This window comes from Silurus aristotelis (assembly GCF_946808225.1).
Source record: "Silurus aristotelis genome assembly, chromosome: 28".
Lineage (NCBI taxonomy): Eukaryota > Metazoa > Chordata > Actinopteri > Siluriformes > Siluridae > Silurus > Silurus aristotelis.
The window spans coordinates 10173907-10194018 of NC_139601.1; the positions used below are offsets into that span (position 1 = coordinate 10173907).

Genomic DNA, 20112 nt, shown 5'->3' on the forward strand with positions numbered 1-20112 from the left:
TAAGATCGAAAAAATTTACTTCAACCATTGTAACTCAGGGACCATCTGTATTGCTATTATAATGTGTGGGTGCACTGGTAATGACAGCTGTTAGAAGATAATGATTAGTTCAGGTGAGTATTGAAGGTTTTGACAGCCTCAGAGAAGAAGCTGTTGCACAGTTAGTGGTGGTATTACAGATGCTCCGGTATGGCAGGAGAGTTACAATTTCATTGGAGAGGTGGAAAGGTCATTCCACAGTGCTGCTGGCATTGGGTGATGTGCACACTAAAAACATGGAGCTTTTAATTATCTACACATTTGCTGATGTACTTTAGTGGGTGGTTTATTCAGGGCCTCCTGAAGTCAACTCTTTGATCTTATTGAATTAAAAATTTTGTGTTGCCTCTACACAAGTCTGTGAACTGCTCTTTCATAGCATTTATATTGAGTCAAAAAGTCATACTGTATGCAGAGGGGGTGGTCATACCAAAGGCCCAGCTGACCTATAAGTTGTTGGGATGATTGTCTTTAATGCTAAAATACAGTCTGAATAGCACCCTCATGCAACTGTTATTTTTTGTCCAGGTAGGTCAAAAACAGGTAGATGGCAGTAGAATGTTTTGGATAAATGAGCATACAATAGGTCCATTATACTTAATAACAGGTGTGAATGTAATAAGCCATTCATTGAGGCAGGTCATGAATTATTTTTTTTTGGTAGATGGTTGTCTTGAGGCACACAGTGATGATTGTTTCACTTGTTGACTTGTTGCAGGTGTTTGTTAGGACACCTTCAAGATAGAATGTCCTTTAAAAAGGGGAATAATGTCCTGAATTCCCTGAGCGCCCAGCCAGGTATGTTGCCAGAACGAGCAGCATTTTGTGGTTTGACTTTGGACTTGATTTATACGCGGAGGTCTTCATTGCCATCATGATCTTTTTTTAGATTGTGCATAGAAAACATTCAGTGCATCTGGGAGCAAGGGATCTCCGTAGCAGACATGTGATGGTGCTTTGTAATAGGCCACGGACTGGACACTTTGTGTCGTATTCCATGTGTCCTTGGAAGTGACCATGGATTCTTTGTAGACAGTATCTATGCAGTATCTAGGCAGACTTTCTTCAAGGTACTTTTTTTGTCTTGCAGCCAGGAAGTTAAATGAACTTCCACAAGTTGTCGGAACAGTGAAATTACTGTCTGGTTTCAAAAACTAAAGACCTTCTTCACACAAAGCACGTGAATTAGCACTTAGTTTAGCTTTATACAGTGAGGAAAATAAGTATTTGAACACCCTGCTATTTTGCAAGTTCTCCCACTTAAAAATCATGAAGGGGTCTAAAATTGTCATCGCACGTGCATGTCCACTGTGAGAGACATAATCTAAAAAAAAAAATTCCAGAAATCACAATGTATGATTTTTTAACTATTTATTTGTATGATACAGCTGCAAATAAGTATTTGAACACCTGAGAAAGTCAATGTTAATATTTGGTACAGTAGCCTTTGTTTGCAATTACAGAGGTCAAACGTTTCCTGTAGTTTTTCACCAGGTTTGCACACACTGCAGGAGGGATTTTGGCACACTCTTCCACACAGATCTTCTCCAGATCAGTCTGTCGCTGAGAAACACGGAGTTTGAGCTCCCTCCAAAGATTCTCTATTGGGTTTAAGTCTGGAGACTGGCTAGGCCACGCCAGAACCTTGATATGCTTCTTACAGAGCCACTCCTTGGTTATCCTGGCTGTGTGCTTCGGGTCATTGTCATGTTGGAAGACCCAGCCTCGACCCATCTTCAATGCTCTAACTGAGGGAAGGAGGTTGTTCACCAAAATCTCGCAATACATGGCCCCGGTCATCCTCTCCTTAATACAGTGCAGTCGCCCTGTCCCATGTGCAGAAAAATACCCCCAAAGCATGATGCTACCACCCCCATGCTTCACAGTAGGGATGGTGTTCTTGGGATGGTACTCATCATTCTTCTTCCTCCAAACACGTTTAGTGGAATTGTGACCAATTTTGGTCTCATCTGACCACATGACTTTCTCTCATGACTCCTCTGGATCATCCAAATGGTCATTGGCAAACTTAAGCCGTGCCTGGACATGTGCTGGTTTAAGCAGGGGAACCTTCCATGCCATGCATGATTTTAAACCATGACGTCTTAGTGTATTACCAACAGTAACCTTGGAAATGGTGGTCCCAGCTCTTTTCAGGTCATTGACCAGCTCCTCCCGTGTAGTTCTGGGCTGATTTCTCACCTTCCTTAGGGTCATTAAGACCCCACGAGGTGAGATCCTGCATGGAGCCCCAGTCCGAGGGAGATTGGCAGTCATGTTTAGGTTCTTCCATTTTCTAATGATTGCTCCAACAGTGGACCTTTTTTCACCAAGCTGCTTGGCAATTTCCCTGTAGCCCTTTCCAGCCTTGTGGAGGTGTACAATTTTGTCTCTAGTGTCTTTGGACAGCTCTTTGGTCTTGGCCATGTTAGTAGTTGGATTCTTACTGATTGTATGGGGTGGACAGGTGTCTTTATGCAGCTAACGACCTCAAACAGGTGCATCTAATTTAGGATAATAAATGTAGTGGAGGTGGACATTTTAAAGGCAGACTAACAGGTCTTTGAGGGTCAGAATTCTAGCTGATAGGCAGGTGTTCAAATACTTATTTGCAGCTGTATCATACAAATAAATAGTTTAAAAATCATATATTGTGATTTCTGGATTTTTTTTTTTAGATTATGTCTCTCACAGTGGACATGCAGCTACGGTGACCATTTCAGACCCCTCCATGATTTCTAAGTGGGAGAACTTGCAAAATAGCAGGGTGTTCAAATACTTATTTTTCTCACTGTATCTTGCTCTTGACATGTGTATTCCATGCTGCATTAACCTGGCCTAACAGTGTTTTAGATTGAAGGTGTTTTTAGGCCCTGACGTAGTGATAACCATGAAGATCAGTTGTTAAGACTGCAGTTTTGATGTTTTGTATTTGCAGTTTGTTCTAATATAACACTTTCTGTCTCTCAGACATCGATGAGTGCAGCGTTGTGAGAGAGCCATGTATGTCAGGCTTCAACTGCATAAATACTGTGGGCTCGTACACCTGCCAGCGCAAGATTATATTATGCAGCAGAGGATATCACTCCAGCTCCGAAGGTTCACGCTGCATTGGTGAACACACACACACACACACACACACACACACACACACACACACACACACACACACACACACACACACACACAAACACAGATGGTTTTAGATAATAACATTTTTAAAAGCTCTGGCAATTAAACTCACAAGCTTTACTACTCTTTAACTTTAGTAAATTTACTTTCTCTCTTTTGCCTACTTACAAAATACATAATGGGCATGTTCACTACTTTCGAATATGTTTATTATTATTATTATTATTATTATTATTATTATTATTATTATTATTATTATTATTATTATTTAGTAGTCGTACTAGTGGTAGTATTTATATGTATTTTTATGTACATTTTGGACATTAGGTTTTAAAGGTTGATTGTAGAGTAATATTTGGTGTAGCTAACATTATCTTTTGAATTATTAAATATGAGCCATACATTTAATTATTCATAAAACACAAGTATTGTTAACAAAGAAACACAAAAGTGCTGTAAGTTATTGCAATATTGTTAATCTAGATATTAAAGTAATCATGTAAATAACAATAAATATTTAACAGTATGTAATGTTGACTATATCAGCTATGATATTTACCAGCTTGAAGTTAGCTAAGTGTAAAGATAAGACTTTTTGGAGTTAGTTTTAGTAACTAAACATTAGTTTGTTACTTATTGGTTAAGGCTAAGTGTTCATTATTTGCTTTTTTTTCTTTTTACTTGCTTAAACTTAATCACAGTAATTACTTATAGCATTAAATACTGACAGAAAGTGAAGAAATCTCAGCTGAGAATTAAACCTCTTCTTACATTAGGAAAATATTTCTATCTGTAAAATTTGTGCTTAAATTAGCTTTGGTCTTAGACTGATTTCATACTATTTATAGTTTACTTTTTTTATTTTTATCATGCAAAGGTTTTAGGAATATTCTACCATGCAAGCAAAGTATTGTCTGTATTGTCACAATCTTGTATGATTGTGGGTGTTTCTGACAATATTTTAATGATGAAACAGAAGTGAAGAATGAAGTCTAGCAGGTGTGATGTGTTTGCATCCTGCTCTGTGTGCAGATGTGGATGAGTGTGCAACAGGAACGCACCGCTGTACTGACGGTCAGATCTGCCACAATCTACCTGGCAGCTACCGATGTGATTGCCAGACTGGTTACCAGTATGATGCTATACGCCGTGTGTGCATTGGTAGGTTTAACACACACCTGCACGTGGTGAGAACCAGAGACCTGTACTGAGCCCTGACTTCAACACCCACTGAACATCTTTGGGACAAATTAAAAAGCTGACTGCACCCTATTCATCCTTGCCTGAACCTCAGTATCTGACCTCATTAATGATCTTGTGGCTGGATGAGCAAATGTAAAAGCACAAATAATAGCTTCAATAATATAATATATAATAATATATTAATGATCATATAATACATCTTACTAAATATGGGATAGAGTTCATAGTATCTGACCTTAAACTAAAAATAATTATGAAATAATAATGATGTATTAATTTGATCAAGACACTTCTTATAGAATAGAATAAACAGAAATAATAATGAACACTTTAGACTACATATCTGGAAACAATTATTTATGTAGCAATTAATTAGGATTAACTTGAATAATCCTAAATGTAAATAATTAAGATTATATAATGACAGTACAGTATGAAGTCACAATACAGTGTGTGACTTCTATTGGACCTCAAACCTTTTTTTATTGGTTTGGCTATTCTGTTTACCACAATGAAATTAACCTTAAAGTGACAGAACATGCAGCAGAACAACACAATAGAACCTCTATGTTCCTTCTACTGGCAGATGTGAACGAATGTTGGCGTTACCCAGGGAATCTTTGTGCTCAGAAATGTGAAAACACTGTGGGCTCTTACAAGTGCTCCTGCACCGCAGGCTTCTTCCTTTCCTTCGACGGCAAAAATTGTGAAGGTAGTTCATTTTCTTCTCTCAGTAAATTGCACTCATGTACACATTCCGTTTCCCATGAGGTGTTTGTTAGGTGGAGCGTTAAGGAGTGATTTATGACATTTTGATAGTTGATAGTGTTGGTAGTGGATTCTTTATTCTGAGCTAGGGTAAGAAAAACTAATCATAAGTGTGAAAAGAAAGTGAGAAATAGAGGGAGAAAAAGGGCAGCAGAGAGAGATAAACATGACTGAGCATGACGGGGAGTCTGTGGTCCAGATGAAGAGAAATAAAGACTGAAAGTGACAGAAGAGTGATAGTGCATGGGCAGGAAGGAGACAATGCAAGGAGATTGAGTAAGTAGGGAAACACATGGTTTTGTCTATTCTCAGCTTGTTTTTTGTGTTATTCAAGGACCGTAATCAAGCATGACAGCTTCACTTGTCACATTACACAGGCAGTGACATTAAGGTGGGATGCTTTCAAGGACTTTGCTGGTCAGTTGTGGCTCACAGTGCTATTCCGGATGTCACCTTATGCAGCAACATTAAATTATTACAGATAAAAATAGAAATAAAAACAGGGTTGGATCCCTGGTCAGAAAACCATTCTCAGTGCCGGTCCGAAGCCCGGATAAATTGGGGAGGGTTGCGTTAGGAAGGGCATCCAGCGTAATACATGTGCCAGATCAAAACCTGCGGAGGATCCGCTGTGGCGACCCCTAACGTGCGAAGCCGAAAGAAAGTTACATCCTACAAATGTTTATTTAAAAATGATACAAATGCAGTTTATGATGTTATATTTTTACATTTGCACAGTAGAAAATCAGAATATCTGAAAACTGTTTATTGATCTTGATATTGATTGTAAATATAAAGCTCCATTAATCATTTTACAATTTAACATAAAGTAGCAATGTACATTTAGGTTATATTTTCCTTATATTGCTTCCCTGTTGTAATTGAAATCTAGTTTTAGTTCAAGACTGACAAAATAATGTCATAATTAATGTTTTCCCCCCTTATATGCAGATGTTAACGAATGTGACAACAGTCCCTGCAGTCAGGAGTGTGCTAATATTTATGGCTCGTACCAGTGTTATTGCCGTGTGGGATACTATTTGAAGGAGGATGGCCACACCTGTGAAGGTGAATCACTTTTCTTTAAATGCTTTCATACTCATGCCTACAATTACTGCATTCATACAGATGAGTGGACTTTGAGAGAGAATGTATTTTAATAAATCTATACAGGTAACATATTATATATTTAACAGCCTGGCTCTCATTTCACTTCCTTAAAAAAATAAATAAAACAATCTATACAAGATATGAAAAGAAGCAAGGGGCATGAATAGTTAGTAATTTGTTAACTTATTGATCAAAGCTAAGAATGGAGACACACCAGATCAATATTATTGTGATAAGATTATTTTCATGTTGTTTTTAAGACAGATGCTATTGTTCTAAATGGAAAGTGGCATATAGTAGTATAAATACACACTCCTTCCTGGTATGTCCTCACAGTGCAATAAGTTTACCAACTTATCATAATATATATTTTTTATTGTAGATATTGATGAGTGCTCTCAAAGCATTGGGAACATGTGTACCTTCCAGTGTGTGAATGTTCAAGGCAGCTACCAGTGTGCCTGCCCCCCTCATGGCTATTCTATGTCACCTAATGGACGCACATGTCAAGGTAAAGGTCATTTTCTATGACTTAACAATTTTGGTTTAGGTCCTCTAATGAACAGTAAAAACATTATTTAAAAAGTCACATCAACACATATCGCACATAAAGCATGTTATTGTCATGCTTTAAAAAGTCTTGTGGGTGGTGTTTAAATATAAATAATACTATAAAGTTCATTTTAATTTCCTGTCTCTGCTTCTTTCTAACTTTTTCGCACACTGCTGACAACAAGAAGATTGCCAAGTGTGTGAAAGGTTTTGTGTATATATTAAAAAATAAGAATGATATACAATTTATTTTTACTGATAGGTTACAAAGTAAAGCCTTATATGCTCATATACATTTGAACTTAAACTATCTTAACTTTATTTAACTTTAGAGTTTGAAGAAAACTACATTCAGTTCAAACCCACATATAATTCACTGGTGTTCTGCTTTTTTGTGTTTTCCTAAATTCAGGCAAGTCCTTGTTTTCTTCTTGCCTCATGCAGAAAGAGATGGTTGGTTACAATTGCAAGCAGTTAATGGAACAGTTGCAAATGTTAGTTAAGTGTGTATTTAAACAGGCAAAGATGTAAAAGACAGGAAATGAGGGTTAGATCATTTAAGAGACAAGGATTAAAATCAGACTTTGGGAGCAGCAGCCAAGAAACGTTGTGAAATATGTGCCACAATAATGGCAGTAAATTTATTTGACATTTTTTTAAAGGTTTAGGGGCAAATGTGATACCCACGGAGTACAACGTGATTTGTTGTAGTACTCCTGGATCATAAATATTGCATCTCATATGTTGTACATGGTCAGTCAGGGTAGCAAAGTGTATCAGGATGCTAGTAATGTACATAATTTACTGTTCACTATGTAACTGCCTCAAGGCATAAACAGTGATAATTAATTGCAGTGAATTAATGTAAGCTTAAAGTCTAGGAGAGCTTGTATTCAAATCAGTTGTCACTAGAATGCTAATTTGTTGGTTGGTTGAAGAATGGAGAACGGCTTACCCCGGATTAGAATTAGAAGGAATAAATGAAACTTAGAAGGCAGCTGACTGAGTGAGGAGTGCAGTTCAGAAAGAAGCAATACATTTTTGTGGATAGACGTTATTGTCACTGTACTGGCTACTTTGCCAAAGTGCTGAAAGTACAGTATACAGATGATTTCTGTCTGACATATAAGACTGTAAGTTATTTATTGTATTTCTTTCAAACAGCCCCAACTTTTTAGTACCATTGAAGTGTTACACTGTAGGTATAACACTTAAAGGGTGTTAAAATGTTACACTGTAGGTGCTCTTAACATGTATATGGAGCAGATTTGTGCTGCACCACATGTTTTTGGGTGATTGTTTTTAGGTTTGCCTCAGTGGAATTACTTGTACTCTGCAACTGATATAAATGTATAACATTCCATAATTGTAATTAAATTATCATCATAAAAATCCAACATTTAAATTGGTTGCTGTATTGTCTGCATAAATCTTATATTCAAGGATTACACTCCTTATCATTACATTCCTTATCTTTCTCTTCTCTAATTTGCAAGCAACTTGAAGTGTAATACCCTGACCTCCAGTGAAGTACCATTTAATTTTTCACACACTGGTGGGCAAACAGCACATCTTTCCTCATGATCTTCTGAAAAAAGATGGAAAGATTGACAGAAGCAGTACTAGAGAAAGATAAGGGAGAAAGAAGCTCAAAGTAATGGTGTGTGGAATGCAGCTGGCGAGCTGTAACAAGAACGTTGCATCTGTAGAATGAGATTCATAATTAATTACAGCTGCAGCAGTGGCTACTGACTTGTGGCAAAACAAAGAGCAGCACATCACGTACCAGATTTAACCTAAATCATCTTGCACTGAGCATGAAGGCAGATTTACGAAATTCTGCTTGGTTTAATCTGGGAGTTTAATGCAGAGAAAAACACTTTATTTACAAAAAATGAATTACTTTAACTAATTGCATTTCTTCTAAGATTGTCATATGATATGAAAATGCTGTTAAATGAATTGAATGCAGGTCTCTTAGTTTGCAAATGTTGCCTTGTGTTTTGATTTTAGACTTGCTACTGCAAAAACATTGATCAAATAGCAAACAATAAACCTACACAGTAACTTCAATTTCATTTAGTAATGTTTAGTAAGTAGAAAGAGAAGTAAAATACCTTCAGCTGCTGAAAGCACTTTTTTATTTCAGGGTGTTTTTTTGCTAAATATCCAAATATCCACCTACAGAACCCAGACTAGTTAAACTTAGTTGTTGATATTTAAAAGATTGAAATCTGTTTTTGTATCATAATAACAAAGGTTTAGTTTTAATTAGTTGCATTAGACTTGCAGGTTGATTTAAGCTATTGTTATTTATACTTGGCTGATTTAACCTCAGATTTATGTCATTGGACTAAGATGATTTTTTAAATAATAACCATGACAAATGCAATAATGAATAATCATAATTTTTACAACCATAATATCATTAAAAATCACAGCCATGTGGCTAAACATCAACAACCCAAAGACAAAGATTTGATGTTAAAGAATTACATTGACTTATTTAACTGACATCGACATTTTATGTGTTTTAGATATTGATGAGTGTGCAACAGGAACACACAACTGCTCAGCAGGCCAAACTTGCTACAACATCCAAGGAGGATTTCGCTGCCTATCCTTTACATGCCCTGAGAACTACAAGAAGGTGTCAGATACGTGAGTGATATTATAAATGAATACCCATATTAATTACAGACATTTGTATTTATACCCAACTTAACCAAGAATTTTTCTGCTACTGTAATCACAAATTGTAATACAAGTACAGTATATAAATTATTGTCTGGTGAGTGTTAATTTACAATTTGTGTTTGTGTGTGTGTGTGTGTGTGTGTGTGTGTGTGTGTGTGTGTGTGTGTGTGTGTGTGTGTGCGCACACGCTTTGTATCTTTTCAACCTAGAAAGAAATGTCTACCAGCACCAACAACCATTAGACGTAAAATGGTTCACTGGTCATGAATGTGCTTCTTGAAAGCTTATGCATATCTCACGGTGTGTGTGTGTGTGTGTGTATGTGTGTGTGTGTGTGTGTGCGTGTGTGTGTGTGTGTGTGTGTGTGTGTGTGTGTGTGTGTGTGTGTGTGTGTGTGTGTGGTGGGGGGTTGGGGGGTTCTGTCCCTCTGGCCCTGTGTGTTCCAGCAATGACCTTGTTAAGTAAGGAAATCCATGCTGGTGACAGGTTTATTGAGCCCAGCCCCATGCAAGCACGGTTTCCATTAGGCTGAGAAATGAAGGAGCCTGTCCCTGATCAAAAAGAGCTTATTTCACACACGAATGTCCAATCTAAGTACAGGTTCTACTGGAAAAGCCAAACTGTGAGAGACACACAAACACATACATATCTACGGTACACAAAACCCAATGCAAATGCACCCAGAGTTGGCCAGATGTGTAATTTTCAGGTATAATTGGGCCAAGTTTTGTCATATATGAGATTTTTTTCATTATTATATTCTCATATGTATCATATACTCAACATATCAGAGCAGAACTATGTATGATACACAGTATAAAATAAAATAAAAATTATACATCTTATACTATATGGAATGGAAATGTAAGCTGGCCAAAGGTCTAGACACCAAAACTTTTAAAATGCACAAAGGATTTCACCCAAAGATCAGCACCCTGAGACCCTATGAGTAATGGGAAGAGCTAAGAATGATGGAGATCTCACATCTGTTATCCAGAATTATACAAGGGATTACACCTTGGGACGAACTGCTAAAAGAGTGCCTCATACAGCAGAAGACAACCTAGGAGAAGTTGAAAGAAGAGGAGAGAAATAAAATATTGTGGAAGACCCAAGTCCTTCAGAGATATGCATGATCAGCAAATAGAGTGAATGGCTGGCATTGAGAAATCCTATCTGTGGCTAGAAAAAGCCAACTTGGAAGGGCAGCTAGACGCAGCACAAGTACAGGTCCTATGCACAAAATCCATAGCGGCTAAGGTCTATCAGAGATGACAAGACCCAAGGTGCAGGCTGTGCACAAAGACTTCCCTGAAACAGTACAGCATATAGTAGCAGGGTGTAAGATGCAAACTGGGACAGAATACACTGCAAGGCCTAATCAAGTTGCTAGGATAGCGTAAAGAAACATCTGTTCTGAGTATGTATTAGATATCCTCAAATCGAAATGGGACACACTACAGAAAGTGGTTAAGAACAGTTGATTGTAAAATCCCGTGGGACTTGATCCAGATTGACATGCAGCTGCTGGCTAACAAAAAGTTTGCTGAAGGTGGGATGTGGTATCTGGCAACAAAAAGGTTAGCAACAGAAGATCTTATGCCCTGTTGCAAAAAAAGTTGCAAGTTAGGCCTCCATGTGTCAGTCTTTTTTGTCTAGCACATCTTACAGATGGCATCTCTTTTTAAAATACAAAGATTAAAAATAGAATGATATAAATAGAAGAGCCTGGAAAAGGGATGGAACTGCTTGATTTAAAGCTTACTATGTCATCTGATGACATGGATATGTATGCCTGCCTATGACAAAAGCAGCAGGATGAATTTTGTATAAGACTATATTACTGCTCAGATTCGAACAAATACTTTCTCTTTGGACTTGGAGTATGCTTTGCAAGTAACCCAAGACTTTTTTAAGACAAAGAAGCAGGAAGTCCAGGCTACTGTTTAGATACAAGCCGTTGTAACGCGTTGAGTCTGGGTCATGGGATAGCTCGCTAACTCCAGTTGCAACAGAAATCATATAAGCACAGACAGGTTTCCAAAACTCTTGCTTTTTTATTTTTCTTGGCAACAGCGTTACGGGTTAGTCAAAGAAACTTAGAAATGAGCATCAGAAAATAATAAGGACATAATCCTCAGTCTTGCACACACGCAGTAATACCAGAAAAATGCGGTGGCAGGCTATTCCCAAAATACCGCTCTGCTCTTAAAGGAGCCACAACATATTTCATCCCGTGTAACAGACACTGTCGTTAAAGCCTGTGAAAAGTTCATTAGTTTCAGTGTAGACAGGTGCGGCTTTTTATGTTCAAAATAAAAATCTTTGTCAAATTCAGTGGGAGCGGCTTATATATGGGTGCGCTTTATAGTCCGGAAATTACAGTATTTATTTTACTTGATGAAAACTAAAAGCAAAATGCCCCAAGAATCAGCAAGAACTGAAAACATGCAGAAAAGGCCTAGTATAGGCCTCAACCAACTAGTATGATTGTTAGTTTGTTAAAATTACTTTTTAGTCCCTTATAAATAACATTCACACAAAAATGTTTCTGTTATTTCTAAATACCTTGAACGTTTTTTTTAACATTTTTTTAACTTAAATATACTGTATTCGAGTGTAATGTATAGGTGTCCAAGTGTTAAAAGAACTCCTAAGGAAAACTTATTTTAATGTTACTGGCAACTCATAAACATATGAATGTCTTTCTTCATTAATAAGAAAAAATCTTCTTTGTGACAATGTATTAGAAACAGTCAACAGGAAAAAACCCATTAGTAGTAAAAGTGCACTTAAGTGCATATTAGCCATGTTACTGCCCTCCATGTTATTCCCCATAAGTCTATTTAATAAGAATGTTATTTATTAACACATTGTCTTTGTTTTTGAACTTGCATTTTATATTTTTTTCCTTGAGTCGTTTGATGACTTTGTTGTTGAGTATTTGCAGATTTTCCATGGTCCTTTTAAATGTTGTTTGCACTTCACACAAAGTGTGTTTAGTAGATCTCAGGCACAGTTTTGGTGAGGAGCCACAGAAATGTAATGTTAATTCCACATCACTGAAACAAAATATTGAGCAAATACTACATACAGTATACCATGCATAAAGATAAAATACCATATATAATATGCATAGATCAAACATAACAATGTACACATAGGTCAGCCGCAGATGCTTAATGCTGCATAAATCATACACAGAAGTCAGATCCATACAGTTCTGAGAAAAGATGCCTGTCTTTTTGTCCCTCTTAACATTAATTGAAGAGAATCGAATGTAATTTCCAAGTACTGATGGCTTTATTCATTCCGGTCTTATTCCCTTTAAAAAAAGATAAACAATGATAATAATTAAGACTTTTTGTAAATCCATTTAATATTATATTATGTAGAGCATTGGTCTTTAGTCCTGTCTACAAAGGGTCAGTGTGGCTGCTGGCTTTTAATTCCAACCTCATCGCTATTTCCTTTTAACTATCAGGTGTACTGCTTATGTGGTTAGCATTGAAGCCTGCAGCTTTACCAGCCCTTTGTTGGTATGATTGAACCCCCTATGTAAAGTGTGTTCTATACAAGTCACTGTGAATGAGCTGTTACTATCTAAATAGTAAAGTTTTAGAACAAACACATTAACATAAACTTGTAATTACATTACATTAACTTATCTGCCTTTTCAAACACTCCTAACGTAGCACGCATTTAAGAATGTTGTGCTATTTTGTCTGCTTTATCACTGTGATCAGTAAATACCTACAGCACTAAAATGTATGAAGAAGCTTGAATTCATGGATATCAAGATGGTATGCAAATCCACAAAATCACTTGATTGGATGTCTCAATACGTAGGAGAATTTGTCAGAGCACAATCACTTCTGTCAGAGTTGCTGCTGAAGTAATCGCCTTCTGACCAATCAGATCAGAGAATTCAATAGCAGTATGGTATAAAACATTGTGATTGATGAGACTTGACTCACCAAAGTAGAACATCCATATACTTAGTATGTCAAAGTTCGCAACTGGCCAAATGAGACTGCAAACCACATTAATCCCATAGCCACCTGTGGCTGAAAGTTTTAAAAAAGTATGACACAGGGGCCTGCTTTTTGTTTCTCTTTGTGTAGTTGTTTCTCTTTTTGTAGCCAATCAGGGGTGTCACACTAACAAAATATGTCAGCACATTCAACTTTAATAAACTGTAATGTAAGAATGGCAGACAGAAATGTTTCAACAGCTGGTCATGCACTTTTATCTTTTTTAATTGGTAACTGTTATGGTGTAATAAGAAAGTATACACTATTAAAGTTAAGTTACATTTTGAAGAAAACTTTGTGCAAAAAGATGGTTTACAATAACATCATATTGTCCATCTCTTTCTTACCAATGTTTTTATAGACGCTGTGAGCGGGTAAGCTGCTTCGGCTCTCAGTGCCAGAACATGCCACTCCGCATTACCTATTTCCAACTTAGTTTCCAGACTAATATCGTCATCCCGGCGCAGATCTTCCGCATCAGCCCATCTCCAGCCTACTCAGGTGATAGCATCATGATTAGCATCCCACGTGGCAATGAAGAAGGTTACTTCAGCACACGTCGCCTTAACAGCTTTACCGGAGCTGTGTACCTACATCGTCAGCTTCATGGACCACGTGACTTTCTCATTGATGTGGAGATGAAGTTGCTGCGCCAGGGCACCGTTAACACTTTCCTCACCCGCATCTATGTTTTTATTACAGCTTCCTCCATGTGATGACACTTTCTGTTGCATCACATTTCATAGGGTGCTAAGTTCCTGAGGCAGTTGCCAGAATATCTCATTAGCTGCTTTGCTGAACAGATTTGAAAGACGCTTGTCCAAAAAGAGGTTTGATGGTGCTTTTTTTACAGGAATCCAACAGCTTGTGTTCTGTCATGGCTTGAGTCAAAAAGGGAATATGCAAACTGCAAAGACTGGCAAAAATATTTCGATATTCATCTACATTTCTTCTAAGTCATACAAATTACTCAATGGTAGATGTTATTTTTCTGAAACAATTATGATTTCTTGAAACATTTTCTATAGTGTCTAATTGATGTTTTTCCAAAGCAGTACTTCCATGCAGTGAAGAACGGTGGGGAGGATGGAGTGGTAAATTAAATTTTTAATCTTTCCTTTCACAGTGCTACATTCCTTTCTTTTAGCCACTATAAAAATTTCAGTCATTTTGTAAACAGTTACTTGCTGTTCTCTAAAAGTTATCGAGTCAATAAATATATATATTATATATATTATAAGGGACATATTTCCAAAACATCTTTTGTAATTACTGTGATTAATATTTTGCAACTGAAAGGATGTATAATATTTTCTACTATTTGTAGCTTGCTTGTTCGTTTCATATATCTTATTGCAAAGCACATTTGACCTTCACACTTGGAGTCTGTGTGAGCTACAATACAGCACTGAGGACATTGCATTTTTCACGACTGTATGGAGGGTTTTTTTTTTTTTTTGGGGGGGGGGGGGGGGTTGGCTTTCTGTATCTTTTCATGTGTTATCTAATCCTCTCAGGGTAAAAGCATCAGATTGTTTTTTCATCCAATCTTTACAATGTCAAAGTGATTACCAAATCATAAGTGGATCAATAAACAAGCAATAAATTGCAGACCCACAATAAGCATTTTTAATGAGGAACCGATTTGTCACCATTACTCATTTTAAAGCCTGTTTCTCTGAATCAGCAGGTAAAGACCACCACCTGTTGGTAAACAGCAAAACTGCATCTTGCACATTGTGTACTATGATGCTTTTTTTACTTTTCTACTTCTGGCCAACAAAATAAATGTAAATCGAATTCTTCACATCTGGGTCCAAGACTTAATAGTAATTTGGCAGATTTGAACCTCATCAACCATGAATGTCAAACAATCTCACATGTTATCACGTTGTGGAAAAGTAGTCTGTTTTTAGCTTATTGGACCTGCCTTTAAAACCAAGGATTGTGTAGGCGCACTTCTTGATGAAGTTCTCATCAGTCCATGTGCTATCATGTGCTGGTCCACCCTAGAGGCCACTCGACCTTCCCTCCCCATTGTGTGGGTATCGGAAAAGGGTGTACAGTTGTGAGTTCCACAGCACCTTAGATAACCTCAGACTGCTGCCTCACTAAGTGGAGTGAGAGATGCCAAGCCAATTTAATATAATTATATAATAGTTGTATAGTAAATGATACTTCTTGAAAAGAATTGCTGAATTTAAGATGAAGTTGCAGTCATTTTTGTTTAGTAATTCATAGGTCTTATTGTAAAAAAAAATTTATAAGACGATTTCACAAGACAATTAGACAGTTTTTAATGCCTAAATACATTAAAATAACACAGCATAATTGCATTTAGTTTAACTTATCAATAAGCCTATCTCCTACAAGAGGTTAACACAGCATGTTCCATTTGACTATGCCAAAGTTTCTATGATGTTCGCTAAATTGAACCTAAATCCACTTCCTGCCATTCAGGTGGTGTCCTACACACATCTATGAGTGTGCAGCCTTTGACTGATTATCGTCTTTCTCTGAGTGCTTGTTATCAGCTTGGCTAAATATAAGTGACTATGTTCCAGGAAAGCAAGTGCTCATTCTTGTGATAAAGATAGTAACAGGAAATTATGAATCTTTAGATAAAACTGAGCTTGATGTTGTGGAGTCAGTGGACCCATCTCAAATTGACGCCCTGGAATCCTGTAATTTGGGACTATGCCATTCTAAGTGTGAATAATTTATACAAAAGCACTGGGATTTTAATTTCTGATTATAATCTACAATGCAGTTTAAGAGGTAACTCCAACTAATGTAAACTATATCTTCATGGTGCTTTCTTTGTACACAGGGGAATTGTCATGCAGAAACAAGCCTTTTGTCTGCCTCCAACTTTGTATTAACAGAACAACCACATATATCAGGTCTAATACATTTGTCTACATAGTGTATCCATCAGGAGTTTTTTATTTATTTTTAATTTTTTTGTTAAACAGGTTAGCAGAACTAGTCAAACAGCCTTGCTATCAAAGTAATGCATTTTTTGTTCTTTATTCTTCATAGACTAAATCGCAATTAACAAAATCGCTGTTTAAGATGCACCCATGAGCGTCTTATTAAATTACTGATATGCCTAATGGTTACTTATTTCTTAATTGATTACACTAGGAATAATACAAGTTTTAGATTCAGTTTGGAAATCAATTTACAGGTGTGGTATTATAAATATTAATTTAATTTAGTGCTGTGGTGCTAAAGCCTTGATGTCAAAGTCCTGACATTCTAATGTTAATTATTTATACAAACAGATCAAACAACATATAAAGAGAAAATCACATCACTGTCCATGCACAGTCACATTCTTCAGAACGCTTCTTTTTAAGTGTTTTAAAAAAAGATTTGATTGTGGAACTAATGACTAATGCACATGCTATATTTAGACCTTGTTTTCGGGATTCCTCCATGAACCAGACAAGGTCTAAACTATTAAATGATGACGAATAATTGAATGAATAAATTAATATTTAATCTGCCAGGCTTTATTTTGTGAACTCTCATCAGCTATTCTCATTAAAAGTCAACATCCTATACCACTGAACCAGGCAAATCCTCCAAGCATGATTAATAAAGCATAAAGGTGTTAATAATTACATGAAATAAAACTAGGCTGGCACACAAGGCTCTGAATCTGATGCATCAATGTGTAGAGAACTGGCACCCATGCAGTATTTATCTCAGTGCTCTGCCACCCTTTGATCAAGAATGGGAACTTGAAGTTAAAAGAAGATGATCATTATCTTGCACTGTGTACTGGGTCAGGTCGACAAAGGCTTTCATCAGTGAACAGTGACTTTAGGATTGATCGCTGGCATTCCACTTCAAACGCTTTTGGGCAGGGCAGCAGATCTTGAAACTTAACTATCTTATGCTCTACAGCTTAACATTAAAGTCAATGTGAAAAATCACCTGAGCTTTATTATAGCACTAACATTTCAACGCACATTTCTCTCAACCTGTGCCCACCCACATCAAATAAATCTTACATTTCAGTAGCAGTGACAAGCTTATTAAAAGTATTTACTTCTACAAACCCTGCCATTAACAAGATTTCCAGACATATAGAGTGAAATTCTGTTGAGTTATTAACAGCGCATATTTGTGCTTAGAAGATTGCGCACTGATCATACTCTGCCGTGAACTACAGTACACTCAAAAGATTTACTCACTTTCTTTTCTGTCACACAGTCAAATCTTTTGATAATTATCCATATAATCATGCCTTTTTAAATTCCAGATAACAACTGTAACTTTCAACATTTTATGTCAGTAAATACGTGTGTAAAGTAAGTTTCTAAAATTCGTAGGAATGTTCCTTGTACAGAAGTACAGTCAAGTTGGCAGCTTTGTGTGCTCTCTGTGCACATGCAGAAGCAGCAGCATCGATCATTGACTTGAGAACTGACTGTTTCATTTTTGTCAGTCTGGAGGATTGAAAATGCAATTCACCTGCAATGCAAAAATGCAAACATCAGAGCCAAAGCATGCCTGTTTGTCAGGTTTCTGAGTTGACACAGGACTGCAGTTTGCATTTGATCACCATCACTGCACACCTTAACATTGTTTATCTGTAATACATGGACATTCGGTTATTCCATCTCAGGGAGTTTTTCCATGTTACAGTCACCACCGGCTCGCTCATCAGGGACAAATGTACACTTATAAAAAACTATTTTATTAATTATTTCTTACCACATCTGTGTAAAGCTGATTTGAGACAATATCCATTGTTAAAAGCACTATACAAATAAAAATGAATTTAATTGAATTTAAATGAATTAAGCTAAAATGTAAAAATTCAGCGACTTATTGCACAGCAGTAATAAATGAACTGAAGAACTCTCTTTTTAAAACCTTTTGCTATGGTCATGATTGTTGTCATAAGCTGTGTATCAAATAAAAAACTGATCTTTCATTTACAAATATTTTGGTTTGCTGTCTGCTCAGGAGTTTTTCAAACATGAATTGAAATAAGTTACAGTTGAAATAAGTTACAGTAAGTGCTCAATAGTATTTTAGAGTGGTACACAATGATGCAATGTAGATGTAATGCTAGTTTGTTTAGCTTGGGAAGATGGAAATTGTTTTGTAGTACTGAAGTGTTTCATTATAATGACAGTGTGACTTTGAATAGATCCCTTTCCCACAGTCTGAGATGAAAAGGGAGAAACCAGACAACACAAATCCAAATCATGGTTTGTAACATCAGCAGAGTACATATAATAAAACTGTCTAAAACTTCAACCTGTATGTTGTTTAGGAGAAAACTTGCAGAAAAGAATACAGTTTAAGATAAAAAAAAAATTATCTAAGATGTCAGGTTTGCTGGTAAACACAGAACATAAATGGAAAATCAGCTGGCATGGGTAAAAACAACAATGAAGAAAAAAAAATAAAAAGTGGAACTTGTAAAAGCCAAAAGAGAGAACAAAGACCAAAAAGCTGAAAACATGCTTAGAAACAGACATTCCCAAAATCTCCAAACATTTTTCAGGTCAACTAATTTTATATCTAAATTGTAATAAAATTAGGGTACAGCATTCTTATTAGGTGTAAATTATGGTGTAATTTAGATTTATTTAACATGCTTTTCCTCTAAGATCATTCAGTGCTTTACAGGAAACAATCAGGAAATAACTGACAATTTCCCAGCTGAATTCTTGATCATGGCCTGATGGATTTCTTTGTTCTTGCAGGATATATGTTATGTAATAACCTTCTTTTGCACAACAACCACTTTATCTACTTGCTTTTCATTAAACAAAATGATTTAACGGGCTCATTAAACTTTGTTTATACCATTTATCTGCTAAAAAAAATATGTTTAACATATTTTTGCATATTCCATCAATCATAATCCCAAACTCTGCTATAAAGCTGTGTGATAGAGGAATTGTTTTCACAAATAATTAGTGATGCCTTGTATTCAATCTCTTGCTCTCTCTCTCTCTCTCTCTCTCTCTCTCTCTCTCTCTCTCTCTCTCTCTCTCTCTTTCTCTTTTTCTTTCTTTGTAGCAACTATAATTGCACTTATTTAAATAAAGCAATATTCTAGGTGCATAGCTTAATAAAGAAAACTTAAAAGAAGGAAAGCAAAATCATGCAAATGAAAACAGTTGTTGCACAAGAGATGAGTGTAATAATGTTAACAATATGTAATGTGTGTGTATCTGTGTGTGTGTGTGTGTGTGTGTGTGTGTGTGTGTGTGTGTGTGTGTGTGTGTGTGTGTGTGTGTGTGTGTGTGTTTGTTTGTTTGTTTGTTTGTCTGTGTGTGTTTTTATATCTTGGTTTTAAACTATTGAAACAGTCACATTTATTCACCAATTATACTAGCAATTGTACAGAGCAAATGTGCTGTGCTGGAGTAACAAAGAACTTAAGAAACTCAATTCAAAGTAAATATTCAATATGCATATAATATATAATTATACATTATGTACACTAATTTAAAGTATAAACAGGATATTATACAATATTTAACATCAGTGCTACTTTGCTACATGTTACCTGCTACATTTCTAAATGTAATTACATTGCAAT

General features: G+C 36.3%; 1 protein-coding gene and 1 long non-coding RNA gene across 2 annotated transcripts in view; one reads left to right on the plus strand and one right to left on the minus strand.

Moving 5' to 3' along the window:
* Positions 1-14764, plus strand: part of fbln2 (fibulin 2) — a 71451-nt gene extending 56687 nt beyond the window's left edge. Inside the window, exons 12-18 of the mRNA XM_083534332.1 lie at positions 3010-3153; positions 4204-4332; positions 4961-5086; positions 6094-6210; positions 6635-6763; positions 9342-9465; positions 13897-14764. Coding sequence (XP_083390458.1) covers positions 3010-3153; positions 4204-4332; positions 4961-5086; positions 6094-6210; positions 6635-6763; positions 9342-9465; positions 13897-14251 — 1124 coding nt within the window. The 3' untranslated portion in view covers positions 14252-14764. The remainder of the gene's footprint in view (positions 1-3009; positions 3154-4203; positions 4333-4960; positions 5087-6093; positions 6211-6634; positions 6764-9341; positions 9466-13896) is intronic.
* A 246-nt stretch (positions 14765-15010) lies between these two features.
* On the minus strand, positions 15011-18513 carry LOC310722057. Its single transcript, XR_014532285.1, has 2 exons — positions 15344-18513; positions 15011-15296 (listed from the first exon to the last, which is right to left on the minus strand). It is a non-coding gene; the product is annotated as an uncharacterized lncRNA (long non-coding RNA).
* Positions 18514-20112: the final 1599 nt, after the last annotated feature.